The following is a 19,519-nucleotide window of genomic DNA, read 5'->3' as shown; positions in this document are numbered from 1 at the left end:
TTGTGGTGGGCGCCTGTAGTCCCAGCTACTTGGGAGGCCAAGGCAAGAGAATCGCTTAAACCCAAGGGTTTGAGGTTGCTGTGAGCTGTGATGCTACAGCACTCTACCCAAGGCAACAGCTTGAGGCTCTGTCTCAAAGAAAAAAAAAAAAAAGAATAAACTGAGGAAATAAAACCACATAAAATAGAGATAGAAAGTAACAAGAAACGGGCTGTATTAACTTCTATTATAAACTTCTCTGCCCCAATCTATGGAAATAAATTTTAAAAACTAAGTGAAGTAACTGATTTTCAAGGTAAAGTTTTCTTTAATCAACTCCCCATAAAAGAAAAAAACATATATATATTTTCACAAAGAGCTCCTGCCCCCAAAAGAACCAGTTTCAGATAGTTTTCCTGTAAACTTCAAACTTTTAAAAACCACATTACAGAAACACTGCCACAATATTAAAAAAAAAAAAATAGTGGGGAATGGATGAATAGGCAGAACATAGAGAACTTTTAAGTCAGTGACTGTTCTGCAAGGTACGGTTTGTGAATACGTTTGCATTTGTCAACCCATAAATGGTACTAAACCAAGAGTGAACCCTAATGGACACTGTGGACCTGCAGTGGTGGTGATGTATCAATGCATGTTCATCAAAAGTAATAAATGAGGCCGAGCGTGGCGGCTCTCATGCCTGTAATCCTAGCACTCCAGGAGGTTGCAGGTAGATCCCTTGAGCTCAGGAGTTCTAAACCAGCCTGAGCAAGAGCAAAACTCCAGCTCTACTAAAAATAAAAAGGTTAGCCAGACATTGTGTTGGGCAGCTGTATTCCAGCTACTTGGGAAGCTAAGGCAGGAGGATCACTTTAACCCAGGAGTTTTAGGTTGCAGTGAGCTATGATGCCACAGTACCTTATGCTGGGCAACAGAGTGAGTCTCTGTTAAAAAAAAAAAAAAAAAAAAAAAAACAGGACAGCGCCCTGTGGCTCAGTCGGTAAGGCGCCGGCCCCATAGACCAAGGGTGGCAGGTTCAAACCCGGCCCCAGCCCTGCAACAAAAAAATAGCCGCGTGTTGTGGCAGGCACCTGTAATCCCAGCTACTCGGGAGGCTGAGGCAAGAGAATCGCGTAAGCCCAGGAGTTGGAGGTTGCTGTGAGCTGTGTGACGCCATGGCACTCTACCGAGGGCCATAAAGTGAGAGACTCTGTTAAAAAAAAAAAAAAAAAAAAAGTAACAAATGTGCCTCTCTGCTTAGGGCTGTTGATGATGGAGGATGCTGTGCATGGATGCAGTGACTGGTACATGAGAACTCTCTATTTCCTGTTTAATTTTCCTATAAACCTAAAATTGCTCAAAAGATAATGTCTATTTAAAAATGAGGAAGTGTCCACAGTAGGCTAAGCTGTATTTAAAAAATGGAAAGAGAAGAGCTAGATAGGAGGGTATTTATTTATGTAGGCGAAAAATTCTGGAAGGAGATGTAAGAATCTACTAACAATCACACATCGCAAGATGAGAAATGAACAGAAAGAACAGGGATTAAAAAAACTGCATCTTCTTTTTTAATATGTCTAAACATGCAAAGTATTACCAGTTTTTAAAACTAAACTTAGAGGTTTTTTTGGTTTGTTTGCTCGTCTCACTCTGTCACCCTGGGAAGAGCGCCCTGTTGTTGTATCTCACGGCAACCCTAAACTTCTGGGCTCAAGCAATCCTAGCTGGAACCATAGGCCCATGCCCACTATCCCCAGCCAGTTTTTCTATTTTTAGTAGAGATGGGATTTCACTTTTACTCAGGCCGGTCTCAAACTCCTAAGCTCAAGCAATCTACCCTCCTCAGCCTCCCAGAGTACTGGAATTACAGGCATGAGCCACCATGCCTGGCCAAAACCTAAAGCTTTGTAATGAAATACTACAACATAGGCACACCTCATTTTATTGTTTTCTTTGTTGTGCTTTATAAATACTGCATTTTTTGAAAATGGTAGGCTTGCAGCAGCCCCATGTGCATAAGGCTATCAGCACCATTTTTCCAACAGCATGTGCTCAACTTTGTGTCTCTCACGTTTTGGTAACTCTCGTAATATTTCAGACTTTATCATTATGTCTGTTATGGTAACACGTGATCGGTGATCTTTAATGTTACTATGGTAATAGTTTAATGGCAAACTTAATCAACAAATGCTGTATGTGTTCTGACTATTTCACTGACCAGAGATTCCCCTCTCTCCCTCTCCTTGGACCTCCCTATTCCCTGAGACATGACAATATTAAAATTAACTCCATATTGAACCAAATGGCCTCTCAGTGTTCAAGTAAAAAGACGAGTCAAACACCCTCTACTTTTTTTTTTTCCATTTTATTTTTTGAAACAGGATTCTCACTCTGTCACCCTGGGTAGGGTGCCATGGCATCATAGCTCACAGCAACGTCAAACTCTTGGGCTCAAGAGATCTTCTTGCCTCATCCTCCCCAGTAGCTGGGACTACAGACACATACCATAATGCCTGGTTAGTTTTTTCTATTTTTAGTAGAGATGGAGTTTCACTGTTGCTTAGGCTGATCTAGAACTCCTGAGACCAAGGATCCACCCACCCTAGGATTACAGGCCTGAGCCGCAGAGCCCAGCCACATTCTCGACATTAAATCAAAAGATAAAAATAATTAAAATTAGTGGAAATGGCATTTCAAAAGCTGAAACAGGCCAAAAGCTAGGCCTCTTGAGCTAAACAGTTAGCCAAGTTGTAAATTCAAAAGAGTTCTTACAGGAAACTGACAGAGCTACCCAGTGCTCACACAAATAGGAAAATAAGAGTCTTGCTGCTGATACAGAGACAGCTTAGACAGATCTAGACAGAAGATCAAAACAGTTCTGTAAGCCAAAGCCTAAGCCAATGCAAGAGGATAACCCTCTTCAACTCTATAAAGGCTGAGTGAGGTGAGGGAGCGGCAAAAAAAGTCTGAAACCAGCAGAAATTGGCTCATTTTCTTTTTAAGAAAAAAGCCATCCCCATGACAGAAGTGCAAGGTGAAACAAGTGCTGATACAGAAGCCGCAGCAAGTTACCAGAAGATCTAGCTCAGCTCACTGATTAAGGTGGCTACACTGAACAACAGACTTTCAATGAAGACAAAACAGCCCACTATTGGAACAAGATGCCACCTAGGACTTCCACAATTAAACAACAGACACCAATGCCTGGCTTCAAAGACAGGCTGACTGTCTACTTAGGGGCAAATGCAGCTGGTGGTTGTAAGTTCAAGCCAATGCTCATCTGCTCTTCTGAAAAGGTCAGGTCCTTAAGAATTATGCGAATCTGGGCGGCGCCTGTGGCTCAGTGAGTAGGGCGCCGGCCTCATATGCTGAGGGTGGCGGGTTCAAACCCAGCCCCGGCCAAACTGCAACAACAACAAAAAAAAATAGCCGGGCGTTGTGGCGGGCGCCTGTAGTCCCAGCTGCTCGGGAGGCTGAGGCAAGAGAATCACATAAGCCCAAGAGTTAGAGGTTGCTGTGAGCCGTGTGACGCCACGGCACTCTACCAAGGGCGGTACAGTGAGACTCTGTCTCTACAAAAAAAAAAAATAAAAAATAAAAAAAAAAGAATTATGCGAATCTATTCCACCTGTGCTCCATAAACGAAAAACGAAAATGGGTGACAGCACATATGTTTACACCAAAGTTTATCAACTACAGGGTAGCGAAAACATTGCTATACATACATAGGGAAAATGGGAAATTGTAGCTAAATGTACCTTTATTTACAAAATATTCATTATAAAACTCTACAAAATATTTCTCTACATGTCGATATATAAAGAAATATTAAAATATAAAATAGAATAGAACATAAAGTATCATGAGTTTGCTAATTTTTCCTATACATGGCAACCTTTGGGACACCCTGTATTTTAAGTCCACTGTTGAGATCTACTGCTCAGAAAAAAAAAAATCCCTTCCAAAATATTACGGCTCATTGACAATGCACCTGGTTTACCCATGAGCTCTGAAGAAAATATGCAAAGAGATGAATGTTGTTTTCATGTCTGCTAACACAACATCCATTTTGCAGCCCATGGATCTAGGAGTACTTTGGGCTTTCAAGTCTTCTTCAGAAATACATTTTCCAAGGGCATAGCTGCCTTACTCTGATGAATCTGGCAAAGTAAATTGCCTCCTGGAAAGGCTTCACTATTGTAGATGCCATTAAGAATATTCATGATTCATGGAAGGTCAAAACATCAACATTAATGGAAGTTTGGAAGAAGATGGTTCTAATCCTCCTGGATGACTTGGAGGATGTCTCACTGTATTGCAATATTCACTTAAGTGTGATGGTCTGAAACAGAACCTTCAAGACTTTGGAGGTAACCACAGATATGGTGGGAATAGCAAAAGAACTAGAAGTGGAGCCTGAAGATGTGACTGGACTGCTGTAATCTCAAGATAAAACCTGAACAGATGAAGAGTTGCTTCTTACACATGAACAAAGAAAGTGGCTTACTGAAATGGAACCCATTCCTGGTGACGACACTATGAACACTGTTGCAATCACAACAAAAAATTTAGAAGAATACATAAACTTAGTTGATAAAGCAGCAGCAGTGTTCAAGAGGGCTGACCCCAATTTTGAAAGAAGTTCTACTGGGGGTAAAATGGTATCAATTAGCACCATATGCTACAGAGAAATCTTTCATGAAATCAAGATTTAATGTGGCAAACTTCACGGCTGATTTATTTTAAGAAATTGCCATAGTCACTCTTCAGCAACCACTACCCTGATTAGTCAGAGGCCAACAACATGGAGGCAGACTCCCCACCCGCAAAAGGATTACAACTTGCTAAAGGCATTTTTTAAGCAATAAAGTATTTTTAAGTTAAGGTGTGTGTATACATATATTTTTAGACATATTGCTATTGCATACTTTATGCATAAACATTACTTTTATATGCACTGGGAAAACAAAATATCTGTCTCGCTGTATTGCAATATTCACTTAAGTGTGATGGTCTGGAACAGAACCACAGTATCTCCAGGGTATGCCTGTACTAACAAGTCCTGAGCATTCTTTTTTTTTCTTCTGTCCTATCTGCATTTTCTAAATTTTCCACCTCAAATAAATATTGCATGTATGAATAGATGTGACTTCTCAAAAGTACCACAAACACAGGCGGTGCCTGTGGCTCAGTGGGTAGGGCGCCACTCCATATGCCGAGGGTGGGGGGTTCAAGCCCGGCCCTGGCCAAACTGCAACAAAAAAATATCCGGGTGTCATGGTGGGCGCCTGTGGTTCCGGCTGCTCGGGAGGCTGAGGCAAGAGAATCGCCTAGGCCCAAGGATTTGGAGGTTGCTGTGAGCTGTGTGACGCCACAGCACTCTACCAAGGGTTAATAAGTGAGACTGTCTCACAAGGTACCACAAACTCTAAGCCTGGTCACTTAAAGACCGAATATTCATTTACATCTATACATAGTAAATACTTTACAGGCCTACTCTATTCTAAACACTAGTAATAGAGCAGTTAACAGATAAAATCCCTACTTTTAGGGAACTTACATTGTAAGAGTAGGAGCGAGACAAACACTAAAACATTAGAACTTGTCGCAGAACTGCTAATTTCTACTAAAAAAAAAATGTAAGCAAGGACACTGGGCGCAGTGGCTCATGCCTATAATCCCAACAGTTTGGGAGGCCAAGGCAGGAGGGTTGCTTGAGACCAGGAGTTCAAGATCAGCTGAGCCAGAATGAGACTCCACCTCTACCAAAAAAAGAAAGAAAAATTAGCTGGGTAAGGTGGCAGGCAAGTGCAGGCCCAGCGACTCTTACGACTGAGAAAGGAGGATCACTTGAGCACAGGAGATTGCAGTGAGCTACAATGATACCACTCTACTCTGGCCTAGGCAACAGAGCAAGACCCTGTTTCCCCCATTCTCCTCCTCACCCCCAAAAGAAGAAAAAGAGAAAAGAAAAAGCAAGCAAAGGAGCTAAGCCGTGTGAACAGGGGCATAAGAGTATAGTGTGGTCAGGGCAGGTCTTACAGAAATGACCTTCAAATTAAAAGGTGACAGGAGTTAAATGACCCATTTAATCATCAGGAAAAAGAGCATCCCCGGCAGCAGAAACAGCGTGTGCAAAAGCCCTGCAGGAGAAGTGTGCCTAGGATGTCTGAAGAACAGAAAGAAGCCAGGGTGGCTGGAATGCAGCTAGCTAGGGAGAGAAGTGCGGGAACGGAGCAAAGATGTGACAGCAAGGCAGAAGGATATTTAGTAGGAATTTCAGAACACGGTAAGAACACTTTGTATCACCCTAATGGGAGCCAATGAGGACTTTTGAGCAGAGAAATAACCATCTGACTTGCATCAGAACAGAATCACAGAGGCTGCTATGATGAGAATGGACTTGGAGAGGGGCAGAAATAGAAAAACCTGTGAGGAAACTATTTGATAATGCAGATGAAAGATGAGGTAGCTTGGACCAAGACAGCAGAGGTGGAATTTATGACAAATGGTCAGATTCTTGATTTATTTTGAAGGCAGTACAGGTATTGACCAGACTTCCGAGGAGCTGGATGAGAGGCATAAAGAAAAAGGAGGTAAGAAATTCTCCAAGGTATTTGGCAATTTATTCTTCTACTCAATTGAGTCATCAACTGAGCAGCAGGTTTGGGGGGAACAGGGAGAAATCAGGGTGTGTCAGGCAATTGGACATAGAGCTCAGAGGACTGACCTGTTAGCAATATAAATTTGGCAGCTGTCAGCGTATTACTTGAGTAATCAAAGTTCATGTATTTATTTTAGAAACAGTATGTGATTATAAATACAGAAATGAAATATTGAGATGAAAGTTTGCCTGGCAGGAGCAATGAAATATAGCATGTCCCTGACATTCCTTAGAGAGCTACTATGAGAACTACTGATCCTCCCACCCACATCAAGTTTCCCAAAAATAAAGACTACTACTCTAACAGGACACTTAATTCAAGAATATTTATACAAAGAAAAGTTTTACCACTTTAAGAATTACTGAATAGGACCAGGCTCGGTGGCTAACGCCTGTAATCCTACCACACAGGGAGGCTGAACTCGGGGAGCAAGACGGATGGATCGCCTGAGCTCAACAGTTTGAGACCAGCCTAAGTAAAGACCCCATCTCTACTAAAAATAGAAAAATTAGCTGGGCATTGTGGCAGGCACCTGTAGTCCTAGCTACTTGGGAGGTTGAGGCACGAGGAGTGCTCAAGCCCAAGAGTTTGAAGTTGCTGTGAGCTATGATGATGCCATGGCACTCTACCCAGAGTGACAGAGTGGGACTCCGTCTCAAAAAAGACAAAAAAAAAAAAAGTTACTGAACATACCATGACTACTTGGAAACAAAGCCACTTTGAAATGCTGGATGTCCAGCTAAGTCCTCTCACCAGCTAAGTGAACACACCATTCTTAGAGCTCACACAATTCAAATCCATGCCTCAGCAAAATTATAACTTACTACATCACAAAAATTCTGGGTCAATGAAGAAGAGTCTATATGGCAAGGGAAAGTCCTTGAATGCCAGTATCTATAATACATAATCAAAACTTTTAATTGAAATGATAAATGACAACAGACCCACAAGCTAGATCAAATAACTTTTAAATAAATTTTGTCCCTTCTTAGCTGGAGATATGATCAGGTCCGAATGGCAAACATCAATGAAGCACTTTTTCTTTCCATATTTCAGAAACTCTCCTTCACAAATTAGATAAAATTTATAATTCCAGGTATACTATGAACAAATTAAACAATGTTTTTTAAAAATGTAAATATCCTAATATTTATATTAAGGGTTTAAAACCAAAAACAAATTTTGGAGGTGTCTTGTTTTTTGAGGCCGAGTCTCTCATTCTGTCACCCCAGCTAAAGTGCAGTGGCATCATCATAGCTCACTGCAACCTCAAATTCCTGAGTTCATGTGATCCTCCTGCCTCAGCCTCCCAAGTAGCTGGGAAAACAGGCATGCACCACCATGCTCAGCTAATTTTTTTCTGTTTTTAGTACAGATGGGATCTTGCTCTTGCTCAGCTGATCTTGAACTCCTGAGCTCAAGCAAGCCTCCCCAGAGTCCTAGGATTAAGAGGGTTGAGCCACAACACCCAGCCAAGACCCGGTATCTGTCTGATAAGCACTCCTCCTGAGAAGGCACATGGCAAGCCACAATAAAAAACTAGGGAGAAACCATGAAAGGAGTTAAGGAAAAATGACTGGAAAAAAACTGAGGCAAGCTGCAATATTCTTTTACACTTCAAAAAAAAAGATACAAGGTTTAGAATATACCAGTAAACAGCTGTCTCTTCTCCTCCTCAGTCCAACATAGCCCTAGTTTTCATTTAAGTCTGTATGTACAGGAACTCAGAGATGCTCCACATTTTCACTCCTATGTAACATTCTACACCACCATCCACACCATCAATTAGTACAAAAGAAATAAAGTCAAATCCAAGACCTAATAGCAAAGAACACTAAGTCTTGTGAAAAATCCAATGGATTCTAACTCCTTTCTTTGGCCTATCCAGTCTCTGGTCTCACTAAATTCACCTAGAGTTTTATTAAGAAAAGAAAATCAGAGCGGTGCCTGCGGTTCAGTGGGTAGGGCGCCGGCACCATATACCCAGGGTGGCAGGTTCGAACCCGGCCCCAGCCAAACTGCAACAAAAAAATAGCTGGGGGTTGTAGCGGGTGCCTGTAGTCCCGGCTACTCGGGAAGCTGAGGCATGAGAATTGCCTAAGCCCAAGAGTTTGAGGTTGCTGTGAGGTGTCACGCCACAGCACTCGACTGAGGGCGACAAAGACTCTGTCTCTAAAAAAAAAAGAAAGAAAATCAGCAAGTCCAACCATGGGGTCATAGCCACTTACCAATTGGTCTGGATTAAGCTGCTCTCCACTTTTCAGGCGATCCTTATAATCTTCCAGTTTGAGCTACAAAAGAGAAACTTGTATCTACCATAGTCTGATATAAAATTTTGAAGCAAATAAATTTTGAAAACAAAGTTCTTGAAATAAGCTATCAATCTGCAAGAATATTGGTTTACTACAAGGCAAGCAGCACTTGTGAACGAGTCCCAGTGTGGCAGAGGAATACACAGAACACCACGAGTTTGTAATTACAAAAGTTAAGCAGCAATAAGACCACTTTCTACCTACCTAATCATATGCTCTAACCCAGTGGTATGCAATCAGGGGTAATTATGTCCCCCAGGGATATATGGCAACATCTGGAGATATTTTTAGTTATCACAACTTGAGACGGGGGTAAAGAGTGTTATTTAAACATCCTAATATGCACAGGGTGGCCCTTTACAACAAAGAATCATTTAGCACAAAGTGTCAGTGTTGTCAAGGTTGAGAGGCCTGTTCTAACCTCATGTGCCAACTTTAGTTCAGCTACCTGTTGAATTATGTGGCAATTTCCCCAAAGGAAACTTCCTACCAGAAGTACAGAAACGTAAAAGATTTCTTTTCTAGCATTATAGTAACCTCAACTTGAAGCTACTTTTCACATTAAATTCTCCATTTAAGGAAATACAAAGAAAACAAATCACATCTAATGGCCCCCTAAGAATGACACAAACCCACTAGGGTATTCTAAAACCACTTTTTAGGCTCTGTTACACTAGAGAGCTGAAGTACACACACGTAGTTCCTGAAACTAAGGAAGTCTCCCCTTTGACTAGTTCTCACAGTGATAGGAATTTGTGCCGACCTAGCACTCTCACCTTATCACACTTGTGATCAACTATGTGCATTCAAAACATAAATGGGGAGAGCTACAAAGAAGCTACCAGCAAGTGGTACTTCACTAGTTTCCTAGCTTAAAAAAAAGAGTAGACCAGACTCTTAAAAATATCTTCATGCTCCTCCATCAAAAGCAACGTTCTTAAGGTCTCAGCACAAAATATTTAAGAGCACATAGGTCTAGACAGTTGCTCAGCCTTACCTGTCAAACGCAGAAGAGAATCATAACACATAAAGCAATGTGCAGTACTGATTCGCAAGCTCCATGACTCAGGAAATAAGGAAGGACTGAGCTCTCTGCATCAGCATTTACTGTAACATTAGGCTGATTATAACTTCTGGGTCGCTCTCCAAGGCTGTCTAAAATACTTCCACTTACTAATCTTAAACCTTCACCTAGCAACCCAAAAATGAGTGCAAAGGCATTTTCTAGTTCTATCGTGACTACAGCTTCCAACGACTGCAGCTGCTGTACTGCAACATCAACTGCTGCAGAAAGTCACAAGGAAAACAAGCTAAAAAACGAGGCTATTAAAGCATCGATGAAAAGAAACATTAATACCACACTCAAAGAATTAATCTCACCTACAACAGCTTGCTCTTCAAGTATTTCAGTAGCAGCATGCAAAATTTTACTATGAAGAATAATTTTTATTCAGCCGTGTTGATGAATGAAACAGAAAATGTTTAATACTTCCAATATTTAGCCTGCTTAATTGTTTTCAGGCAGCTAAATTCCAAGGTTAAATTCTTAGGAGTAACATTTTATGAGCCCTAATGTCAGCTCCTTAATCCTTGCTTAATACCATGCATACACAGGACCCAGAAGGGAAAAAAAGTTACCTTCTTTTTCTCAATGTTTCTAATTTTGTGTTTAAGGCATATGAGCCCATTATCAATATATGTCTCATATGCTTGGGTTGGAGAAGCAGCAGAAGTGAGAGCAGGCTGCAGGGGGCTCAAGGCCCGCTGGCTTTCCCCGTGCTGAGTGTGGTTCACTTGGGACTTGGCCGACTTCATATTCCCCTCTCTTCCCTTCTCTGAACGGCCTGAAGGTGACTGGTAACCAAAAGGGGATGAAGAGAGTTGCACCATTGAAACAGATGAGGCTGAAGAGGATGGAAAAGTTAAGTATAAAATTAGGAGTACAGGGGCACAGCCAGGCATCAACTTCCCAAGGAAAGTCTAGACTCACTCCCTTAAAATTCTTTTCCACAGAAGTGAGCTCCAGATTCTGCACTCCCATCTCACTACTTTAAGGTAATTAATGCTAAGCACTGGCCAATACTGGCCAATACGGAAGATGTTTCCAGAAGTTCGATTTTCCCCATAGTCAGGAAGAACCGCTAATCAGCAATAGCTTCTGAGCTCCTCTCTCTTCCCAGGAGGGCAAACCACATTCCGAATAACTGCCCTGAACGAGGGATGACACGCAAAGAAGCCGCTTTCTTAAGGCAGCCACTCGAAACTCTTTACATGACCCCTCACCACCAGCCCCAACTTCCAACATGAACATGAAAAGAAAATCCCAAACAATTCTTTCATGGCCCTCACTAAGTGAACCAGCAGCTTTTGCAACAGGAATGCTGATTTCCCTTTCCCCGCTCAGGGGCCTGCGAGGCGCCCATCGCTACGGAACTTCAGCAGCCAGGCTCTCCCAGGGTACAAGCCGTCCTATTTAGACCAACCCATAACCACTCACATCCAACCGGTTTAAGAGCTCATTCTAACGAGCCTCCCACTGCCCTCATCAGCGGCCCTTGGGAACTGAGGTATCCACCCCACTCCCCTTAGGAGCATCCCCAAAGCAAGCGAATAAGAGCGCCCCGAGCTCGCCATCGCTGATCCCCAATAGTCTCCGAAGAGGCCCACGCAGGGGGGTCCTTCTACCAACCAGTCACCCCACCCCCCACCCACCCTTCCAGCTGGGACCACTTCTGCAAGGCCTCCGCGGAGGCCGACCTGCAGGGAGCTGCACGAGCGGCCGCCCCCGAGGACCCCGCCCCGCCGCGGCCGCCCAAACCTGCCCGCCCCCGCGGGGCTGACCGCGGCCGCAGCAGCCCGGCTTCACCTCCCCAGGCGGCCGCTGCCGCAGCCCGGGCCCGCCTCCGAAAGCCGGCGGGAGCCAGGAGAGCTGCGGAGGTGGACCGGCGCCACCCCGCACTCGCGCCTCCTCCTCCTCCTGTCTCCTCCCTCTCCCCGCCCGGTCCTCGTCCGCCGAGCCGCAGACGCCGGGCGCCCAGCCGACCCTGCTGCTCGCGCCCCGGCCCGCCCTTTCCGCCGCGCGCCACTTATATGGGCCGCGCCCGCCCCGCCCCGCCAGGCCCCGCCTCCTTCCGCGGCCCCGCCTCCCCCGCCTGGGCCCTCTCGGCGTCCATTCCCCGCCCAGCCGGGGCAGGCGGTCGGACCCCAGGGGGCGCGTTCTCCCCGAAGTTGCGCACGAGGCGGGCGCCGGGTGGGCCCGCGAGGACGCGAGCGCGCCGGTGCGCGGAGCGGCGCGGCCCCGCCCGACCTTGCTGATTGCGGGCGGCGCTGATTGGCTGCGCGACCTTGAACAGGTGATGTCTATCGCTCCAAAAGGGCATCGCGCACTTGGAGAAATTAACAGCTCAGCGGAGCTTGGGGCTCTGGGGGCTGAGTGGGCACTCTAAAAACGCAGGGCGCCTTGGCCCTTCAGAGAGCATCCTTCACTGTATAAATCTCCCTTTCCTCACATCCTTCACTGTACGACAGGGAAAATCTCCGTTTCCTCGCAAAGCACTCATCCTGGAAGAGCAAAATGTCCCAAATCAGCATTGCCATAAAAACAGAGTAGGTGACTCTGCAACCTTCAGCAATAGGATTGTGTTTATTTAAGCTGTGTTGTTTGTTGATGCTAAACAGATTAACTGGCACGAAGAGAAAGCTGGTAAAATCTTTATGTTACATAAAATTAAGAGAAAAGCCTGGAAATATGTTAAGTTTCTTAAGAAAAGGATGGTGTTTCTCTTATCAAATAAAAAACACACGAACACAACAATAACTTGCCCCCAACATGCGTCCAGCTCTTAACACCAAATGGGATTTTTTAGGTCCTGTCCCTGACGCTTTGATAAAAATTATTTAGACTAGCAAGAGAACAGAAAAAACTCAGAAGGATATCATGGGGACAAAGGCCTAGTTTTAAAAGTCTTGACCTAGCTCACAAGAATTATCTTAATTTTAACATTTCTCGATACAATATTTCGTCATCTTATTATTTGTGTCCTTTTCAGTCCCTGTTGACATAATGTACCTTAATGTTGCATTTTAGCTTTGACTGTCTCAATCTCAGATGTGTTCTTGAGGGTCAGAGAAATATTGGATTGTCCCTTTGTCTCATTGTTTATAACCAAAGAAAGAACAGAAGCTGCTGAACATGAGGAGAGAAAGGCTATGCTTTCACCTTAAGAACAGAAAAAAGGGTGGACATAAGAAAAAACGGAAGGACATACTCTTCAAAGAATAAATTGACACAAAGTTACAATACAGGTTATGCCTGTTGGAGCCTGAGCTAATAATGAACCTGAAAATGATATTTCAGTCAGATTAATTATGAGATGTTTGTCTTGTTATTGGCCAGACAAAAACTATCCCTTGGGTTTTACAGATCTGGCCATGGGTTTTACAGATCTGGCCATATATTTTATATAGTCTACTAAATGGAATAATTCTGAATAAATCTGTGAAAATGAATCAGGAAAGAATTCAAAAACAAAAATAATTAAATTTCAAGTCCGGTAAAGTACAGTCTGTTTAAATGTAGCATAGTATTTATAGGAAAACGTACCACAATAATGTTACAGTAATGTCTTCTGAAAAAAATTAAAAAGGCAATTTAGAAAAAAGTTTTCTAAACCAAGCAAGATGGCTGACACATGTAATCCTAGCATTCTGGGGGGCTGAGGCAGGATAATCCCTTGAGCTGGAGAGTGCCAGACCAGCCAAGCAAGGGTGACACCCCACCTCTACTAAAAATAGAAAAATTAGTGGGCCATTGGAGAGGGTGCCTGCAGTCCCAGGTACTCCAGAGGCTGAGGCAAGAGGATTGCTTAAACCAAGAGGTTGTTGTGAGTGAGGCTTACACCATGGTACTCTAGCCTGGGCCACAGAGTGAGACTGTCTCAGAAGATGAAAAGTTTTTCTGTCAGAGAACATCTGTAAAACCAAAGAATCTTGCTTATTTTGAAAGCATGTGCTCCCCAAAACTTTCATTTGTCAGGAGTTTGGTTTATTTTCCCCTCCCCCACTCCCTATCTTTCTGTAATTCTATCTTGGTAAGATAAAACACCTCGATTTATCTTACCAAGTGTGAGGCAGTATTTGTGGAATGTTACCTCCAAACTTAGGTGTTTTGATAGTAAAATATGACGATATTTGAAGTATGATTTTAAAATGTTGTTTCAAATCAGTGATGGAAGAATACATTCATTCATTCAACAGACACTTATTGGGCATCTGGTATGGGTTGGGCATAGGGATATGATGGTAAATAAGACAGCATGAAGCTCAGCATTTTTCCTAATAGCCTGAGAACTAGAGAATTGTTGGAGTTATGGCTATGAAACTCTCCCCTCTTTATTTTAAAGATAAGGTATATAAAGCTTCTGTATATTTGGGGAATTTTCCAAGGACCTAAAGTATCTAGGTCTTCTGCCCTGTAGCACAGTGGTTCTCAACCTTCCTAATGCTGCGACCCTTTAATACACTTCCTCATGTTGTGGTGCCTCCCAACCATAAAATTATTTTCGTTGCTACTTCATATCTGTAATTTTGCTACTGTTATGAATCGTAATGTAAATGTCTGATATGCAGGATGTATTTAGGCAACCCCTGTGAAAGGGTCGTTCAACCCCTAAGGGGTCGTGACCCACAGGTTGAGAACCGCTGCTGTAGCACAATGTACCTTCCAGGCTGCTTCAGTACTGCGCTGCTTCCATAGAGTAAACACAGTGTAGAAACAACACTTCCATTTGAAGAACTGAAACCAAAAAGAATAAGCCATTTGGTGTTACTGTGTCTTCAAAAGAATTAATTTAATAAGATATTTTAAAATAGTCATAGCTTTTGATCCAATAGATTTTATTTTAGAAATCTCTCCTATGGAAATAATAAGAGATACAAGCAATAATTATACAAATGCTAGACATCACTTTTTTTTTAAGTGATGGGGTATTATAAACACAAGATAGCCATTCAGCAACAGAAAAAATGGTTAAATAACGTGACTCTAACCCATGAATTTTAATTCAGGCAGTACAAATCATCTTCAAAGAGTATTCAATGACATGATATGTGAAGTGGAAAAAAGGCAGGATAAAAACATATAAAACATTATTTAGTATGAATGTGGTTTTTTAGAAGGTTTCATTTTAAATATGCATGGAAACGACTGTAAGATATTTTCCTCTCGGGCGATGCCTGTGGCTCAGTGAGCAGGGCGCCGGCCCCATATACCGAGGGTAGCGGGTTCAAACCCAGCCCCGGCCAAACTGCAACAAAAAAATAGCCGGGCGCTGTGGCGGGCGCCTGTAGTCCCAGCTACTCGGGAGGCTGAGGCAGAAGAATCGCCTAAGCCCAGGAGTTGGAGGTTGCTGTGAGCTGTGTGATGCCACGGCACTCTACCGAGGGCAATAAAGTGAAACTCTGTCTCTACAAAAAAAAAAAAAGATATTTTCCTCTCTGTTTTTTATACCATATGGTTAATTTTTATATTAAGAAAAAATGTTTTCCCAAAACTATGAAAACTACCTCCTCCATAGATAACTATTATTAACTTTTTGCTTATATCCTTCCAGATTTATTTCCAAACAAATATATGAATCATTTTTCTTTACAAAAATGAGAATATGCTAAATATATTCTGTACTTCTGATATTTTGGCTTAAAATATAATAAGCATCCTATTAAAATAAATTTTAACACAGGCATGCTGGTGCATGCCTATACTCCTAGCACTCTGGGAGGCCAAGGCCAGTGGATTGCCTGAGCTTAGGAGTTTGAGATCAGCCCAAGCAAGAGCCAGACCCTATCTCTAAATAAATAAACAAATAAATAAAAAAATAAATTTTAATTTTGGTTTGCTTTGAGAGGTAGAATTTCATATGATTTTAATTATCTTTTTACTTTCCTGTGAACAAGTTAGAAATTAGAAAAATAATAAATAATGCCTTAAATGGCACATTGTTATTTAACAGAAATTAACCAAATGAGAACCACGACAATATCATACAACAGTAAATATTTGAATAAATAGTAATCAACATAATTCCTCCGATAAGGACAAGAATCCTAAATGTAACATGAAAAAGTCACTCTAAAAGGAAAGTTTAGGGCGGCGCCTGTGGCTCAGTGAGCAGGGCGCCGGCCCCATATGCTGAGGGTGGCGGGTTCAAACCCAGCCCCGGCCAAACTTCAACAAAAAAATAGCCGGGCATTGTGGCGGGCGCCTGCAGTCCCAGCTACTCGGGAGGCTGAGGCAGGAGAATCACCTAAGCCCAGGAGTTGGAGGTTGCTGTGAGCTGTGTGACGCCACGGCACTCTACCGAGGGCAATAAAGTGAAACTCTGTCTCTACAAAAAAAAAAGGAAAGTTTAAAATGGTATAAGTTTACCCTCAATGAATCCCCAATAATAAAAAATAAAATAAAATAAAATAAATGGTATAAGTTAATCATTTGAAAAAATACTTTCTATGCATCATCACTTTGTTACCCCAGAAGTTTTTACAAAATTTATTGTTATTGTTAATAAGCAATCCATCTAAAAAAGAATTCTGTTTCTTAGATACGATACAAAAAGCACAAGTAACAAAAGAAAACATAGATAAATTAGACTTTATCAAAATTGAAAACTTTTGTGCTTCAAAGGACACTATAAAGAAATTGAAATGACAACCCACAGAATGGGAGAAAATATTTGCAAATCATATGCCTAATAAGGTTCTTGTACTAGAATATAAAAGGATACTTACAACTAAATAATAAAAAAGACAGCCCAATTTAAAAATGGACAAAGAATCTATACATTTCTCCAAAGAAGAGATAAAAATGACCCAAAAATACATGAAAAAATGTTCCACATCACTAGTTTTTAGGAGAATACAAATCAAAACCACAATGAGACAACACTTCACACCTAACTTAGATGGCTTTAATCAAAAAAATAATAATAAATGTTGATGAGGGTGTGGAGAAATTCATTCAAATCCTCACGCACTGCTGATGGAATATAGCCTGGCAGTTTATGAAATATATAGTTAAACAAACAGGGTGGCACCTGTGGCTCAAAGGGGTGGAGTGCTGGCTCCATATGCCAGAGGTGGTGGGTTCAAACCCACCCCGGCCAAAAACTGCAAAAAAAAACAGTTACCATTTGACCCAGCAATTGCATTCGTAAGTGTATTCCCAAGAGAAATGAAAACATATCCACACAGAAACTTGAACACAAATTTTTCATAGCAGCATTATTAAAATCACCAAAAACTGGAAACAATCCAAATGCCCATCAACTGATAAATAAGTAAATAAAATGCGGTATGTCCACACAATGGACTATTATTTGGCCATTAAAAGTAATGAGGTACAGATATACGCTGGAACATGGATGAGCCTTGAAAACATAATGCTAAGCAAGAGAAGCCACACAAAGGCCACATACTATATTATTCCATTTATTTGAACTGTCCAGAATAGCCAAATCCATAGACAGACAGTGGATTAGTGGTTGCCTATGGCTGGGTTGGTAGGAGATGGGAGTGACTGCTAATGGGTACAGATTTTCTTTGTGGGGTGATGAAAATACAGTAGAACCTCCAGTTGACCACCTTCCCACATTCATCACCTCCTTAGGTGGACCTCGTTTTCATAGACCGGACATGTACCACTGGTGTGTATCAGTACGGTAGGTGTAGTTCCTTATCTTGACCAGCTGGATAGGTTGACCAGTTTATTACAGTCCCTTGGGTGGTCAACGTACACAGTTCTATTGTATTCTAAAGTTGATGTGATGGTTGAACAATTTCATGAATATACTAAAAACCACTGAATTTTACACTTTAAATGGGTGAGTTGTATGGTGTTTTTTTGTTGTTGTTTTGTGGTTTTTGGCCGGGGCTGGGTTTGAACCCGCCATCTCCGGCATATGGGACCGGCGCCCTACTCCTAGAGCCATAGGCGCTGCCCGAGTTGTATGGTGTTACGGGTTGATTTGTGTCCACTAAAAAGATATGTTGAACTCCTACCCCTCTTAGCTGTGAATGTACCCTTATTAAGAAATTGGATTTTTGCAGGTGTAATCAAGTGAAGATGAGATCATATTGAATTAGGATGGACCCTTAATCCAATGACGCATGGCCTTCTAAGGAGAGACTCAAAGACACAGAGGAGAAATGGACAAATGTGATGACAGAATGACAGACACAGAGACGGAAGCAATGGAGTTGTAAGCCAAAGAACACCAAAAATTATCACAACCACCAGAACCTAGAAAGAGGCAGAAAGGAATCTTTCCTGGCGCCTGCAGGAGCATGGCCCTGCTGACATCGTGACCTTGGAGTTCTATTCTGCAGTACTCTGAGAGAATAAATTTCTGCTGCTTGAAGCCACCCACTTTGTAGTCATTTATAACCCTAAGAAACTAATACATACATTATGTGAATTATATCCTAATAAAGCTGGTGTTTTTTTGTTTGTTTGTTTGTTTGTTTGTTTTTGTGGTTTTTGGCCAGGGCTGGGTTTGAACCCGCCACCTCCAGCATATGGGACCAGCGCCCTACTCCTGGTGTTTTTTAAAGGGCTCTGGCTTTATTTATTGTAGGTGGAAATGTATATACTCCCCTGGCTGGGGGCATTGGAAGTCTAGCAGGCAAAGGGAGGCTGTAACCACGTACAGTTCTCCTCCTGGAGAGCATGAAATTACATTTCACACACATGGAATTGTCCTCGCAGCATAATTCAGTGGTTCCCATTTCCTCTCTGAAGAATTTTATTTTATTCTTTCTCATCTCGGCAGCCCTTCTCCCACCTGTGTTTGATTCTGTCACTTGTTCACAAACAACATGACTGCGTTTTCTCCTTTTTCTTTCTTCACTTATTTCTCAGTTTATTCCTGACACAGAGTCTGACACAGATTTCCCAGGAAGAGAATGGACCAGAAGACAGTCTTAGATCCTTTGCTGCCTTTCCCCCCAGATAATATTCATGACACACGTTTGGGTGCTATCTCATTCATGCCCACGGGATTTCAATTTGTGGAGGTGACTGAGGGGGAGCACAGAGAAGTCAGCACTGCTGAATGAAGATTTTTATGACTTTGATTTGCCAAGAGGAAGGGCACCTTGTACCACACCCCCCAGGCCACGTGGGAAGCACCGGGGCTTTGTCAGGAGGCAGAAGCAGGAGGGCAGAGAAGGCACAGACAGAGCCTGTACTGCGCTTTCCTGTGGAGTGACAAGACGGGGCAGGAGAAACAGCCTAGGACTGGCTAGTTTGAATAATTCTGGCAGGCTTTGCGCTATAGACATGGTCTCTAGTTGCCTGGCATCTGGCCCTGGGATGATTTCGGGCCAGGGGAATACTGGGTTGGTGTGTGACAGTCAGATGGGAAGGCACAGCCTTCCATCAGCCAGCCTGCCCTTGATTTCCAGGCATGCCGCCTTGCAGAGAGGGGTAAAGACTTTGGCTGACAGTTTGGCCCTCTGAAATGAATGCCAAAGAGACACACAGAATCTAAGGAAACACAGTTAAAACAG

General features: G+C 42.6%; 1 protein-coding gene and 1 long non-coding RNA gene across 22 annotated transcripts in view; one reads left to right on the top strand and one right to left on the bottom strand.

Annotated features, from left to right (window-relative positions):
• CAPRIN2 (caprin family member 2) overlaps nucleotides 1-12,060 on the bottom strand; it is a 53,057-nt gene extending 40,997 nt beyond the window's left edge. For 4 of the 21 annotated variants that reach the window (XM_053556436.1, XM_053556443.1, XM_053556444.1 and 1 more), the window contains exons 1-2: nucleotides 10,595-10,876; nucleotides 8,873-8,935 (exon numbers count right to left, since the gene is read on the bottom strand). In XM_053556436.1, the coding sequence (XP_053412411.1) occupies nucleotides 8,873-8,935; nucleotides 10,595-10,846 (315 nt within the window). In that variant the 5' untranslated portion in view covers nucleotides 10,847-10,876. Of the gene's footprint in view, nucleotides 1-8,872; nucleotides 8,936-10,594 lie in introns of all 21 variants that reach the window. The other 17 variants (XM_053556445.1, XM_053556450.1, XM_053556433.1 and 14 more) reach the window with 15 other exon arrangements.
• Nucleotides 12,061-12,105: 45 nt separating this feature from the next.
• Nucleotides 12,106-18,373, top strand: LOC128562450 (uncharacterized). Its single transcript, XR_008373425.1, has 2 exons — nucleotides 12,106-12,309; nucleotides 18,059-18,373. It is a non-coding gene; the product is annotated as an uncharacterized LOC128562450 (long non-coding RNA).
• Nucleotides 18,374-19,519: the final 1,146 nt, after the last annotated feature.

This window comes from Nycticebus coucang, chromosome 12, assembly GCF_027406575.1.
Source record: "Nycticebus coucang isolate mNycCou1 chromosome 12, mNycCou1.pri, whole genome shotgun sequence".
Taxonomy (NCBI): Eukaryota; Metazoa; Chordata; class Mammalia; order Primates; family Lorisidae; genus Nycticebus; species Nycticebus coucang.
This window is presented reverse-complemented; position numbering and strand designations above follow the sequence as displayed.